This window comes from Sus scrofa, chromosome 5 (assembly GCF_054392235.1).
Source record: "Sus scrofa isolate SSC_HxYL_T2T_F1_AM1 chromosome 5, Sscrofa_HxYL_maternal_Yorkshire_Landrace_v2.0, whole genome shotgun sequence".
NCBI lineage: Eukaryota > Metazoa > Chordata > Mammalia > Artiodactyla > Suidae > Sus > Sus scrofa.
In genome coordinates, this window is record NC_139387.1 from 3833756 (window position 1) to 3849296 (window position 15541).

Sequence of the window (15541 nt, forward strand, 5' to 3'; positions counted from 1 at the left end):
TCGAATCGGAGCTACGGTCATCGGCCTACACCACAGCCACAGCCATGCCAGATCTGAGCCGCATCTGCGCCCTACACCGCAGATCACGGCAACACCGGACCCTTAACCCGCTGAGCGAGGCCAGGGATCGAACCCACATCCTCATGGATACTAGTCAGGGTCGTTACCGCTGAGCCACAACGGGAACCACTTGGGGAGGTTTTAACAGCAATTTTGGCAAAGCTGATCCTCAGTATAGAGATTTTTTTTTTTCCCCTCCTTAGAAAAACAGTTACAAAGCAGTGGTGGCGGCGCCGCGGGGGGTTCGGGGAAGGCTGAGGCTCAGATACCAGCCTCTACCCAGTGGCTGGCTGTCCAGGGGCGGCCGCACTTGCTGGTGGCTGATGATAGGCGGCCCATGCCCAGCTCGCGAGGGCGCCCATTAGTCATCTCTCGGAGCTATTACCTGAAAGACCCCTTATGGAGCAGCCCCTGCCTACAGCCAGCACTCGGCTGAGCAAGGAATGAATCCGGGGGCTGGGTAAGGAAGGCTTTGTAGTGGCCCGAGAATACCTCAGGCATCAATAGAGCATTTTTGTGCAGCTGGAGAATACACATCCTTCATTTTTCATTGACAGCTGGTGAAAGAGGAATGCAGCGGGCGGCCGCGCGGCTTTACACGACGGCAGCTCGGCCCTGCTTCTCAGCCGCCTTTATCCCTGCCAAGAACTGGTTTTTAAAGGATGCATTAGGGGCAGGCCTGGCCCTTTTAGGTTCTTAATCGACTCTGACTCTGGGGTACTTTTTTCTTCTGTTATCTGGGGAGGATTGAGCTCCATGGCCTGGGGGTCTTGGCGGCTTGACCCTGGTTATTTTTCGGGGATGCAAACTCTTAGTAACCGCATCCAAGCCAACACCAGCAGCTGGCGGGCTCCAGTTCTCCGTGTTTGGGGAAGGCTGGGCTCGAAGCCTGCTCTGCCCCCAGCACCGAGCGGCCTAGGCCAAGCCTCCTGTCCTCATTGGCCCTTGCTCCTTCACTGGTGAGTGGGGAGACTCTCACCAGGTCACAGGTTGTGGCAGTGACAAGGCACCTGCTCCTGGTACTAAGTGTGAGCTGCTCCTTCACGTGCCTTATGGCCCAGCTCAGACCTCACCTCTTCCAGGAAGCCCTCCGGGCCCGGTGGCCAGTGTCTGCACAGGGCGTGGCCTAGAGCTCTCTAGGCAGGGGTTCAGGCATCGCCTGTGAGTAGGCAGGTGTCCCCTCTAGGTGCTGCAAGCTCAACGGGCCTGGGAGCCCCACTGGGGGTAGGGGGTACAGCAAATGGGAGGCTTGAGTGGCCAGGAAAACACTTTCCTTGGACATAAAGGGTTTCTGCCTAAGACCCTGCTTGAAACGAGAATGCACGGCTGAAAATGAGTCTGCAAACATCCTGGGCCCTGCGGTTTTTCAGTTGCTTAGTCTCAGACAGTCATTTCCTTGGCTCCGTCTTTGCCAAGAGAGACAATCACATCCCCAGAGGCCTTCCGGGGACCGACCGGGGATGTGGCGGGTGAGCGGGCTCGGGGCGGTTCCCAGGCTACTCGAGGCCAGGGCAAGACCAGCCATTGCAGGTGGATGGACCCAGAGCCGTAGGGCCAGACCCGTGTCCAGGGCTGGGATGCGCCAGGGCAGCTACTACCCCCCAGAGCTCAGAATATTCCAGGATGCACAGAAGTTACTAGGGGCAGAAGAGGAGAGGGAAGGGGGTGGGATGGGGGAAGCCCAGGGGAGAGACACCCCCACACACACCCTGAAGCAGAGAAATAAGGCAGCACCTGGCAGGCACAGAGAGCCAGAGCTCAGCACAGCAGTGAGCAGAGGCTTCTTTGTCTCTGAGGCCCGGGGAGGATGGCACCTGCGGTGGCCTCTCACACCAGGGGCTCTGTCCTGTCTCTCCCCTGAGAAGACCAGCCAGCCCCCTTGCTGCTCTGGGCCTCGGGGTCCCCTCTACAAAAGAAGGAACTGGAAAAGATGGCCTCAGAGAGCCTCCGGGCTTTGAGATGCCAGGATTTTCTGCCCCAGTGGATGGGAAGCCAAGAAACAGAGACTCCCAGGTTGGTTCTGTTTGGACTATAGATGCAGCTAGAAAAATGTGCTGGTGAGCACTGGCTCCAGGCCCGGCCGCTTCCCAGCCCCCGGCCCGGGTCATCCCAGGAAGGCTTTAGCTGGAAGGGAAGGCGCACACATTCTAAGGAGCCTGCCCCCCAGGGAGGCCTCGAAGCGTTGGAGGCTTGTCCCTGCCTCTCGGTTGCTGCGCTTTGATAACCTGTTTCTGTCCCCCTTTCTCAACCCGGCAGAAGGCAAAGCCTTTAGGGGCAGGAGCTGCGTGGTGTTGACTCATCTCTGTACCCACAATGCTGGCCCAGGGCCTGGTATGGGGCGGGGGGCGGGGGGGGGAGGCTCTGCAAGAAGATGGAAAAGAAATGCAAAGAATGAACAACCACCTGGGAAGGTTCTGGTTCCAACTGTGGTTCCAAGAGCTGCGAATCGCCCCAGAGCCAGCCGTGTTGCAGCCACGCCTACAGGCTCGGCGTCAAGCACGAGGCTGGCCCAAGGTGCGCTTCTGCGTGGGTGCCAGCAGGCTGCTCAGCAGCCCCCACACGGGGGGACAAACCCTCGACCCTACCTCCTATTGTCTGTTCCCACCTCCCCATCCAGGCCCGGGAAGGCCCCTTAAGCATCTCTCCACCTAACGACGGGGGAAACTGAGGCCCCGAGTGGGCAGTGACTCAAGGGCAAGCGGCAGGTTTTATGGCTGCTGACACCCAAACGGCCGGCCCTCCCCTTGGCACCCCAGCCATGGCTAATGTGCCATTCATTGTAATTAACTAATTATTCCTGCTGCCAACTAGCGGAGGAGGCCGGGGGTGGGAGGCCCCCCCAGATGACTCAGTCATGTTTACAACATGCAAACCCATTTAACAGCTTGTAAAGTCACTATAAATGGCTCTTTGGCAACAGGGGAAAAACCATCCCCTGTCTCCAGCTGCAGCTTAACAACGGTCGGCTCCGGGGCCTGGCGGACCAGGGTTCTGAGGTCCAACAGCGCCACCTAGAGACCGCATCCCCAAAACGCTCCGCTGGGGACCAACAGCAGGGGTGCTGAAGACCTCACAAAATCCAGGGCCCCAGAGACGCCCGTAGCCCACTGCTCCCGGCCCGACTCACAGCAGGGAAACTGAGCAAAGGCAAAGGACAGCGCCGGGCCCTCAGCGGCTCAGCTGCCTGGAAAATGTTCACAGAGTCTAACTGTAGATGCCACGTGGCAGATGCGGTCGTTTTCAACCCACGAGTTTGGATCCTTTCCAACGTGACCCTTCAGGAGAGGCATTGCCGAGGGCTTCCAGGCTCACCAACACCTGTGTTTCCCCCCCCCCCAACTCCAGCCCTCTTTGTACACCCAAGGCATGTTCAGAGGCCTGGGACATCTACCCACCGACACGCGGGAGTGGCCACTATGGACCGGAGGCAGGTGAGCAGGTCCTGATGCCCATTAGCTAGTCTCCAGCTGCACCACAAGAATAAAAATCCTATCTGCTCCTACACCTGGGGGACGGTGCCGAGTCCTGGGACCAGCGCTTGGCCTGCGGGATCTTGTCTGAAATTCACAGTGGGGAGACGCAGAGACCTCGTCCGTCCCCAGTTAATCCACCCCTGGTAGGTGGGGAGACTGAGGCCCACAGGGGTGTCCCCGAGAGCTGGTGGCTCCACCACCCTGGGCGACGAGGGGGTTCCAGCCGGGCCCTGAAGGATGGGACGCAGGAGGGAACTGAGTTGGTCCCCTACAGGCCAACTGGCTGGGCGGGCGGGGGGGCACGTCCGGACGGCCCTGACGTCTCCGGCCACTCACCCACGGTCATGCCGTCCATGTAGCGCTTGATGATGTCGAAGGAGTCCCGCAGGTTCCCGTCCGTGATGTCGAAGATGATGTCAGCGTGGTTGGCGGGATGCGCTGGCGTGACGGCCCGGAGGAAGATGATCTCTGCCAGGGAGAAGGGTGGCATGAGAGGGCACAGCGCTGGGCCCCGCGGCCCTGAAACAGCCCCTCGGGCAGTGAGGACCCAGCACGAGGGGCCCCCAGGGGCCCTGGATCACAGCCCATCCCCCTTTTGCCAACCGGGAAGCCGAGGCCTGGCGAGATCTGGGTCTTCCCTGAAGTCATGGGGCTGAGGAGGGGCAGGGGCGGCGATGGAAGGAACTGGAATTAGTCGTGAGTCCTCCGGAAGCCTGGCCTCCGGAAGGGAGGAGGGTGAGGGGACAAGGAGAGAGAGGCCGGAAAGCGCAAGGGAGCTGGCTGGGCTCCTGCCCGCAGCGACGAGGGTCAGACAAGCCACTGCCCAGGCCGGGCCGGGCAGTCTGGTGGCTGGGTCCCTCTCCCGGACCACCCGACACCAGGTCGGCTGGCTGCCCTCGGCCAGGAGCACCCCCTCTCTGTGCGATCTCGGGGGCGTCCTTTCTCTGGGCCTCAGCTTCCTCACCTGAGACGTGAAGGAAGTGCCCAGCAAGGGTCCGCCCATCACCAAAGGTCAAGGTCTGGATTTCCTGGGCCCAAGAGGCTGACAGGTGTCCCTAACCACGCCCACTCCCGACACAACCAATTATAGGCCCGCATGGGTGGGGGGCGGGGTGGGGGGACACACGGTGGAGACACAAAACCGGGTTAGGGATTTGGGAGGGATTCGTGTGTGGTTCAGTGGAACCGCCATCCTGCACAAGGCAAATCGCACTCAGGGATTTTCTCGGACCCAAGTCTGGGCCATGCTGCAAAGATTCTGTGCCTCGCCTTTTCTAGAGGAACAAACTGGCGGCTAGGGGCCAGGGCCACCGGCTCCTGCAGGCAACCACATCCCTGGGGCACCTCTCCTGCCCTCCCACCCCAGCGGCCAGGTGCTGTGTCTTGGCACGGGCTCCCGCATCACCTGAGGACCCTGTTGCACTCGGCGTGTAGGCAAAGGGCAAACGGTCTGTCTTCCCTGAGAAGGCCAGGGGCTCCCTGTTAGCGCTGTGCCCCACACCAGCCCTGGCCTGCAGGCTGCACACCCCAAGGCGAGGCGTACAGAGCAGCACCCCATTTCATCGCTGCCTGCCCGGGCCCCACTGGTGTGAAAAGAGGGCTGTGATGGCAGGTCTACACTGCAGGCTGGGAGCTGCCTGTGGGGGTAGGGGCGAAGCGGGCACACTGACTGCTTGACTGCTGGGCTCTTGGAGCCAGTCTAGCCGCGCCAGCCCATCTGTCCCCATCTCCAGGGTGATGCTGCAAAGAGCATCAGCTGCAACCCACTACTGGCTCCCAAAGCCTTGGACTTGAAGCCTCAGTTCCAAGTGCAGGCCCCCACCTACCCTTGGCTCACCTCTTGCCAAGCCTCTACCACTCCAGCCAGAAAAACTCGCTTCCTTCCTCAAAGGTCCACACTCCTCACGTACCAGCAGGCCTTTCGGGAGGTGATCTGCTCTGCCTGGCACCCTCCTGCCTCCTGGCTCCCCAATTGCCCTAGATGAGCTCCCAGAGGGGAGTCACTGCCTCCTGGAGGCCCTCCCTGATGCCCCCGTGCTCGGCACAGAATCGACACTTGGTAGCTAGTTGCTGAACGACTGTTATCCCTAAGAGACCCCCCTGCCCCCACACCTGCCCTGAACTGAGAGACCCAGGGACGGGCTGGCACGCTGCTGGGTGGTCTGGGGACACGGAGGAGATGCAGAGGCAGGGAGGGCTGTACCTTCCAAACCCCAAAGCCACATCTCACCAAGGAGGGGCTCCTTCAGGCCAAGCTCTCAGCTCTGGCAAGGGGGTTGCCTGGCCGGGAAGCTTACCCAGGCGACGGCCCGTCCCAGGCCGTGGGAGCGGCCACTCACCTTCAGGGCGGGTGAACTCGCGGAAGGTGGGCAGCGAGACGACGGTGTGGGAGATGGTGTGCACCGGGGCCAGCACGCAGGTGACGTCGTTGGGGCGGCAGGACTTGATGCACCGGATGGTGTCCGTCTTCTCCTGGCGGAGCCTGAGGGGACCACAGCATAAGGGGGGGAGCAAAGCTGGGGCCACCACGCCCCCCAGAGACTGGCGTCCAGGCAGGAGGTGCAGGTGGCGGGGCAGGAGCACCGCTCCCCGAGACGGCTCCGTCGGAGACCCGCCTGGCCTCCAGAGCCCAGCTGCTCCGTGGGGCAGCCTCCTGGCCCTTCCTGCAAACTGGACCAAACAAACACCCACCACGTGCCCCAGGTTCCGTCTGCCCTGGCCAGGATGAGCAGAACTTTGCTCTTGGCCAACGACATAAACTGAGCTTCAGGTTCTCCAACGGCAATCAAATTCGTTCATTCGCTTGCTCAACCAGGGTGTCTTGAGTATCTGCTGGGTGCCAGGAGCCAGGGACACCAAAGCAAACGCGGGAGACAGGGTCCCGCCTTCCTTGGGGCCCCGGGTCAGGTGGGTGGCAGGGCTAATAACTGAGGGTGTGGTTATAAAGCCCCCAGCTCAGTGCCCAGCACGAAGCAGTCAAAGCCCGTCACGGGACAGATGGGGAGGAAGAAGGGACATACGTTTGTTACAGGTCTGGGTGTATTTTATAAACCTCTTCGGCATAAAATACAACATAAATGCAAGAGCTACACAAGACAAAGGGACAGATGAATGAGTATTTTAAGGCCAAGCACTTTATAATCAGCACTCAGGGCAAGAAAGAGATCTCCAACTCATAAAGATTTTTTTTTTTTTTCAGGGCTGCACCTGCGGCATATGGAGGTTCCCAGGCTAGGGGTCCAATCGGAGCTGTAGCCACCGGCCGCCACCACAGCCACAGCAACGCAGAATCCGAGCCACGTCTGTGACCTACACCACAGCTCGCGACAATGCTGGATCCTTAACCCACTGAGCGAGGCCAGGGGTCGAACCCGCAACCTCATAGTTCCCAATCAGATTCGTTTCCACTGCACCATGACAGGAACTTCAGAGATTTTTGAAACCAAGTTTCTGGTTACCAAAGGGGAGACGTGGTGGGGGAGGGATCAGTTGGGGGTTGAGACTGACACGTCCACACTCCTGTCTAGAGAATAGGTGGGTGACTAGGACCTGATGTATAGCACAGGGTAATCTACTCACATAACCTACATGGGAAAAGAACTGAAAAGGAACGGATACATGTGTATACATATAACTGATTTACCTTGCTGTACACCTAAAACTAACACAACTTTGTAAGTCAACGCTGCTCCAATAAAATTTATTAAAGAAAAAAAAAATACAAGGAGCTCCCACTGTGGCTCAGCGGTTGACGAACCCAACTAGCATCCATGAGGACACAGGTTCGATCCCTGGCCTCGCTCAGTGGGTTAAGGATCTGGCGTTGCCGTGAGCTGTGGTAAAGGTCACAGACGTGGCTTGGATCTGGCGTGGCTGTGGCTGTGGCGTAGGCAGGTGGCTGCAGCTCCGATTGGATCCCTAGCCTGGGAACTTCCATATCTGTGGGTGTGGCCCTATGGAAAAAAAAGGACAAAAAAAATTTTTTTCTAAAGAAAAAAAGATCTTCCCCTGCCACCTGAGGTCCCTGCATGTGTCCTGGACCCATCTCAACCCCCTTGGGCGTCCCCAAAGTAACCCCTGTCCCCACTCTCCTAGAAATCGCCTACCTGGGTTCCTTTGTGTGGCATCACACAGGTGTGCCTTGCCAGACACAGGCATGTTAAACGTTTCCACTAAAAAGTCTGTCATCTGTTATACCTTTTGAAAGTCCTTTCTAACCCACAGGTGTCCTCCCCACCCCTTCATCGTCCACACAGTTTATCTGTTAAGGAAGCAAACAGGTGAGCCATAGCGCTTCCTAGACCTGGGCGTGCTGACCGCGTCCTCCTGGTGCAGCCTCGCCCGAGCCTCTGTCCTCAGCATTCCTGGCACGTTGGGAGCTGGATCCAGACACCTGATCAGATGCAGACCCAGGGCCTTCGGAAAAATGATAGTCGATGGTGAGTCTTCCATGGGGAGGGGATGCACGTGGTGTCTGCGTCTCCTTTCTGTGATGTCATCAGCTGCTAATTCTCAGGGCCCAGATCTGCTGGTTTATCATGGATCGAGCCATGCTGGAGTTTGACTCTATAATTTCTTTTTCACTTAGTAGTTTGACTACTTCTGTAAAGAGATGCTTCCCCTCATACTCTCTGGCTACCAGGGGGCATAGTTCATAGAGGAAAAGCAAGATCACTGCTTGATTGTTTATCTGCATTGACCCGAAGGTTGCTATCAGCATTCAGAGGTTATTAGTTGACTTTTAAAATTTTTTCCCTTTATTTATTTTTTTTTTTCGGCCGCACCTGCAGCATATGGAAGTTTCCGGGCTAGGGGTTGAAATGGAGCTGCAGCTGCAGGCCTACGCCATAGCCATGGAAACACTGGATCCTTAGCACACTGAAGAAGGCCAGAAATCGAACCCATATCCTCACGGACACCATGCCAGGTTCTTAACCCACTGAGGCACAATGGGAACTCCCAGTTGATGTTTTAAAAAATCATCATAGGAGTTCCCTTTTGGCCCAGCAGTTAAAGGATCTGGCATTGTTACTGCTGTGGCTCAGGCTGCTGCTGTGGCACAAGTTTGATCCCTGGGCTGGGAACTTCTGCGTGCCATGGGCACAGCCAAAATAAATACATAAATAAAAGTATCAGTATGAACTCATAGCTTTAAACTATTTGATGAATTTCAATCCATTGCACTTATTATCCCTTGTTGGAGCTCAAGTTTTCCCATCTTTGGCCACAGAAAAAACCAGATTGGCCGCTGAATGCTCGTGCTGGGGCCCTAGGAACCTCTGATAGCTTCCTGCTCTCTGGTCTGACAAGGTGGTCCAGTCTCGTCTTATACTTTATGCCCCAGCTATTTCTCCAACAAGTCCTGGGTTTGTGTTTCGGTTTGGTTTTGTGTTTTAGTGCAAAAGGGTATTTCAACCACAATCTGGATACCAGGACTGCTCAGTGCTCCTGAGCTGGTCCTTGCTTCCAGGCCTCTTCTGTGGGCATGTTCAAAAATAAAATACATCATGAGTTCATACTGATAGCTACAATTCAAAACAAGAACTATACATTTAAAAAAAATTAATCTCCCCTACATACAAAAGAAATGTCTCTCTCTCTCTTTTTTTTTTTTTTTGGCTGCTCCCATGGCATGTGGAAGTTCCCAGGCCAAGGATCAGACCCACACCACAGCAATGACAACAGCAAATCCGTAACCACTAGGCCACCAGGGAACTCTCTAAATCTCCTTTTTTTCCATATCAAAATCCTGGTTCACAGGAGAAGACAGGCTATCCCGTAATTATTTATCTAATTTATTCTCTATATTGACCCAGCAGTCTCAGAATAACAATGCTAAAATTACCATCACTGACACTTAATAATTTTTTGGATCTGTTCCCCCTATTCTATCTACAATTTTTATTTTTAAAAATGTATTTATTTATTTATTTAGGTCTTTTTAGGGCATATGGAAGTTCCCAGCCTAGAGGTCGAATGAGAGCTGCAGCTGCCGCCCTAGTGACACACAGCCACAGTAACACCAGATCTGAGCCGCGCCTGCGACCTACACCACAGCTCTCAGCAATGCTGGATGCTTAACCCACTAAGCAAGGCCAGGGACTGAACCCCCATCCTCTTGGATACCAGTCGGGTTCTTAACCTGCTGAGCCCCAACAGGAACTCCCACAGGTCACAGTTTTGATCTAGTCTTTCTGGTGTACTTTCTAGTGGATGTCACGCTGTTCTTTTTTTTTTTTTTTTCCCCCTCCTTTTTTGGCTAATCCTTCTGTTCTTTATTCCATTTTTTCCTACAATAACTTCATATGAGATTTCACCTTGATACATTTTGGTTGATCTTTTTTTTTTTTTTTTCTTTTCTTTTCTTTTCTTCTTTTTTGGCCTCCCTGTGGCACATGGAGTTCCCAGGCCAGAGATCAGATCTTAGCCTCACTTTCAACCTACGCCAAAGCTGCGGCAACACCGGGTCCTTTAAACCTGCATCCCAGGGCTCCAGAGATGGCGCTGATCCCATTGCACCACAGCGGGAACTCCTGCTTGATCATTTTTATGTAAAATTAGCTTTCCTGGAATTTGAGGAAGAGGTGCGGTTTCCAGTGGTTTCTCGGAGCTCCCTCGTCTTTGTTTTTGGCAGCCTGCTCTCAGGACCTTCCTTTTCCAGAGTCTCTACTCTCTCTTTCCCACTCAATTCTCTACTTCATTTCTAGCAGTTTCTCCTTAGTGTGAGATCCTGACCTTCAGAGAAGGCCTGATGGCTCAGTTTTCAAAGGTCCTTGGTGTTCCCGTGTGGCTCAGAGGGTTAAGGATCCAGCATTGTCACTGCTGTGGCTTGGGGGTCACTGCTGGGGTAGAAGTTTGATCTCTGTCCCGGGAACTTTTGCATGCTGTGGGAATGGCCAAAATAATAATAACAATAGTAATAAAAATAATAAAAAGGTCTTCCAGGCTAGGCACTCCATCCCTTCCATCCTGCCCTGAGCTCCCTCTACTACTGGCCACTGGAATGAGTAAGATGCCTCCGGGTCTGTTCTCGGGCTGGTCTGCCGTGCTTTCTAGGGGCTACGTGCTGACTGCTCTGGGGTTTTCCCACAGCTCTCTCTTGCACGGATGCCAACACGACGCAGGTGGCATGAACAATATTTGGGGGTTCATGGGGACACTGTGTCATCTTGTTTAGCCGAAAATGTTTTCCGTGGAGTAAAAAAAAGTCTTATCTCATTCCGGGTGCTTTTTGCTTGGGATCCAGAGAACTTCAAAAACCACACGGCAGCATCTTCCCTGACCACAGTGCCTGACAGCTGGCACACGTCTTCTCATGTAAGTGTCCCGGCTTTTTCCGCTACACTGCACTGCCTCCTTCCTTAGCTAATAAACTGCCTTGTTTTTCACTTGGGAATTTTAGAACAGCGCTGGTCTGAGGAGCTTTCTGAATATCTGACAAGCAGAGACTAATCCCAGGAATCCTGCCCTCTTCGCAGCATGGGGCAGGGCTTCTGAGAACCAACCCTGGAGCCAGGCTGCCTGGATTTAGAGCATGGCCCCACCTTACACCAGGGCTGGGGCTCTGGGTCAGGTAGTCACGCTATCTCCGTGTCTTCACCGTGAAATGGGGTCACAACGGTACTTTGCTCACAAGGCTTTGCGGAGGTTATTTAAGTGCTTAGAACAGTGCCTGGTCCACAGAAAGCAGTGTCATCACTGTCATTATTTTTATTGTTATAATAACAATGACCCTAACTATCCCTCACCCGGGGAGCTTGGTTTAGCACAGTGACAGTCAGAAACGCACGCCCAGGTCCAGGAGTTGGAAGTGATGGCAGCTCTACAAATTCTCTGAACTTTTATTCCCCATTAATGAATTAATTTATTTTATGGTTGCACCCCCAGCATATGCAGGTTCCCTGGCCAGGAAGAGAATCCAAGCCGCAGCTGTGGCAATGCGGGATCCTTTAAGCTGCTGCGCAGGGCGGGGGATTGAACCCGCACCTCTGCAGTGACCCAAGTTGTTGCACATTCTTAACCCACTGTGCCGCAGCAGGAACTCCCATTCCTCATTTAAATCGAGATCCAAATGAACATTCAAGTACCTTCCAATAAATGGAGAAGCCAACACTTCCTGGCTGCCTGCCAGACGCCACACGCTGCCTTGCGCCTAAGTAACTTCACGTTATTTTCAAAATAATCCACAACATGGGCCTTGAAGCTCGGAAAGGCAATGACACATTCAAGGTCACAGAACTAGCAAACAGCAAGGTGGACATTCAAACTCTTGTTTTTGTCTGTTTGGTTGGTTGGCCTGGTTTGGTTTTTCTGCACCGCGTGACCTCAGCAGACTGATACTGGATACCACGATGGAGCCTCAAGGGACTGCGGGAGGCGAGCATTCAGGTAATTCAGCTATCACCCCCCACGTGTGCACTCAGGTACACACAGAAACACCAGAGGTGCCCTAAAATGGAGCAGGACACTTTACGAGGTAGGGTGCTCCACAAGCAAGGGATTGTACAAGCCAAACTGGATAGGCAGTTGGTGGTAATGCTGTAGAGAGATTCTGGCCAGCCATATATGGTTCGTGAATGGCTTATAAAGCCCCTGGGAATTTTTCTCCCATCTTAACACCCCTTTGGAAAAAAGTGCTCCTCTAGCCTAGTAATCTGGACCATGCTGAAAGAACAACTGAATACAGTCGTGAGTCCTTGCAGTGCCCTGCTGATTTCACAGAATAGGTGGTATATGAACTAAGCCTTGAAAATACCATCCATCCACCCACCCTTCAGTCTTCCAACCTCCATTCATTCATCCATCCAACCATCCATCCTGCATCCATCATCCATCCATCATCTACCCATCCATCCACCATCCATCCATCCATCCATTCTTCATCCATTCATCCAACTATTTCCTATCCAACCATCCATCCTTCATCCATCCATCCATCATCCATCCTTCATCCATCCATCCATCATTTATCCATTCTTCATCCATTCATCCATTACCTCTCCATCCAACCATCCATCCCTCATTTATCCATCCCGCATCCATCCATCTATCCATCCATCCATCCCCCTCCATCCATACGTTTATTCAGATGTTTACTGCGTTCCTTTGACAGGCTGAACATTCTGAAAGCAACGCAGAGAATATACAGATCCAACCCCTGCCGTCAAAAAGGCCCCAGAGCAGTGGGAATGATACAAAGCAACAACAGCAAATGCCAGGGTAACTGCTCTGATGGAGTACGCCCAGCACTAGAAAAGCTCAGATTCAGGAAGGGCTTCACTGAGGAGGTGACTTTTACGCTACGTCTCCAGGGAGAGTGGCAGTTTGCAGGAGGGTGGCATGGCACGTGCTAAAGCCAGGAGAAAGCACATTCGGAGAAAAGCAAGAGCCCTGTGTGACCAGACATGAGCGAAGGGGTGAGCCAGAACAGGGAGCAGGAGGGAGACACAGCTGCAAAGATGCACAGAGGCTGGAGCTGGCAGGGCCTCGAATGCCATCCCAGGGAGTTGGGCTTCAACTTCTAGTACAAGAACCACAGAAGGTTCTAAAGAAGGTATAGACATAATCAGACTCATCCTTCTGAAAGGCCCTCGGATAATGGGATTCTGGAAGCTGGTCCAGACCAGAGAGCTCAGAGGGGAGTCTGGGAGACAACGAGGAGCTTGCAGATGAGTGGCTGGAAGCACGTGTATGCTGCCATGGCAAGTACCTGCTGCCTCTGTCACAGGGCACAAGCCATAGAGTTAACTGGAAATCCACCGTCTCTACTGGACAGCCCTTCCCCACCTTCCTTCCATGTCCTTGCAGGCAGGACCTTAGGATTCTCCAGTATCTTTTACTTGAGTCCTCCGACTTTCTGCCTTGCCCTCATGTTTCTGCTGGAAAACAGCATCAGAAGCCACAGAAATGACAGGCACATAAAGCAATGTTGGCAGGAAGTCGTCCAGTCCCTCGACAGACATGGGAAGGGCACCTACTGTGTGCTAGGCACTGCCAGGAGCTAGGGACACAGCACTGAGTGGGACAGAGTTGGCCCGGGCCTGCACAGAGACTTCGGATGTGGGGAGACGAAGGTGAACACAGATCAGCGGGCCCCGCAGACTGCGACGCGCATCACAAAGGCAGGGCTGTGTGCGGAAGGCTGACAGAGGAAACACAAGGTTGTCAAGGAAGGCCCCTCGGAGATAGGGGCCCACAGGCTGAGGTTTAGCCAACATTCAGGCCAAGGGCGCAAAAGCACGTGCAAAGGGCCTGAGGCAGCCAAGAGCTCAGCGGTGTGGCTCAGGGCAAACCAGCAAGGGGTAAAGCATCCGAGGTCGGGCTGAAGATGGACACATGGACTAAAGCAAGCGGGGCCTCGAAAAGCACGCTGGAGGCTTGGCTGGGATCACGGTGGGAGAGATGAGGAGAGGCAGACGGATCGAGGCCCTCGTGGGCGGTATTGTGACAGAAGGGAAGAGTCCAAGCTGTAGAGTCAGCAACCCGAGGTTCAAATACACACTGTGTGATCTTGAGAATCACTCACCCGCACTGAGCCTCTCTGGGGCCGGCACGCCTGCCTCACAGGATGGGCAGTAACGCATGGCAGGACGGACACACTCACGATGCCCTCCTCTGCCTCCTCCTGGTACCAGTGCAGGGGACAGACCTCACTCAGGTCAGGGCTGCTCACAAGATGCTGCAACTTTGGATGCTGCAACTGTGCTCAGGGTTTCCCTCCACAGGTTCGGGCTTCCCATCCAGACAAACAGAACCAGAGGCTTGAGTCTCAAGAGACAGCTTTTTGGTCTCGTTTAAAGCCTCAGGTCCTGGTGATACAACACGAAAACCAAGCTGGTGCCAGGAGGCTCGGCTGGACCACAGACAGGCCACGGACGCTTGACCGAGCCCGAGCCCCCTTCTCTGGGCCTCGAATTCCACATCCGTGGAGTGAGGGGGGGATGGAACTCCACTTGTTACCGTCACCTCGTCCTCTGGGCTCAACCCAAGTGGAGGAGAGAGAATCAGCTCAAGATAAACCCCGGAGCCAGCTCGTTCTCCCTCACTGGGGCCCCCTGGCGACTCCCATCAACGGGGCTCCCAGGCGCACACCCCTCACCGAAAACACTCCTGGGTCACCCTGGGGGCTCCAGGCCGAGGGGGTCACAGCGGCAGAGACTCCTGACCGCGCCAAATAAAACCAAGGCACGCCCGCCAGCCATGCTGGGTGCGATCTCCCGCTAAAACTTTATTCAAATCCCGGAGGGGAGGGCGAGGAAAGCAACAAGAGGGAGCCCCCCCCACCCCGGCCCCGCCACGGCCCAAAGCGAGTGCTCAGAGCTCTGCGGACACAAAGATGTAAAGCTTGGCCACAAAGGAGCTGACGGTGCCGTGGCGATAGAGGTCCATTCTGACGGTGAGCAGCAAGTCCCTGGGCTCGGGGACGGGCTTGGTGAGGGCCACCACCCCGCTGTGGTGGTTCACCTTCTGGGTGGTGAAAAAGCCCTCCTCATTGCCGCCGGTGATGGCCAGCTGCATGCTGTCCCCGGGGACGGCACTGGAGGGGCCCATGCGGAAAACCACGGCGGGCACTTGGATGTTGGTGGGGAAAGAGAGGTGGTAGTAGGTTATTCGCAGAGGCAGCTTGGGGCACTCCTGATTCTCATGGCAAGGCAAGCGCTCGCAGCGGCTGCAAGAAAAGTGGACAGAGAGACAAGACGAGGGTTAGGGCCGGTTCAGCAAGCGGAGAAATAACAGAGCAGGGCAGGGGAGCGGGGGCTCGCTGGGCGGGGCCTCCCGCCGCCCTCTGGCCAATCAGCCAACGGGAAGCGCACCCCTCACTCACCTGTGGGAGGGGCCGGGGACCTCCGGGCCGCGGACTCAGGCACCAGCCTCTTCCAACACCCTCGGGGGGGCGCTGGGTGGCTGGGGTCAAGGGTCGTGCCTGGAGTGAGGTGTGTCCCCTCCTCGCGGGCAGAGCCCCACCCCGGGCTGTCCTCACCGGGCACACCCTGGCCCCTGAGTGGCGT

At 55.4% G+C, this 15541-nt stretch overlaps 1 protein-coding gene across 1 annotated transcript in view; it reads right to left on the reverse strand.

The window, feature by feature from the left end:
- Positions 1-15541, reverse strand: part of FBLN1 (fibulin 1) — an 88874-nt gene that overhangs the window by 21385 nt on the left and 51948 nt on the right. The window contains exons 15-16 of the mRNA XM_003125955.7: positions 5873-6015; positions 3870-4001 (exon numbers count right to left, since the gene is read on the reverse strand). Of these exons, the coding sequence (XP_003126003.3) occupies positions 3870-4001; positions 5873-6015 (275 nt within the window). The remainder of the gene's footprint in view (positions 1-3869; positions 4002-5872; positions 6016-15541) is intronic.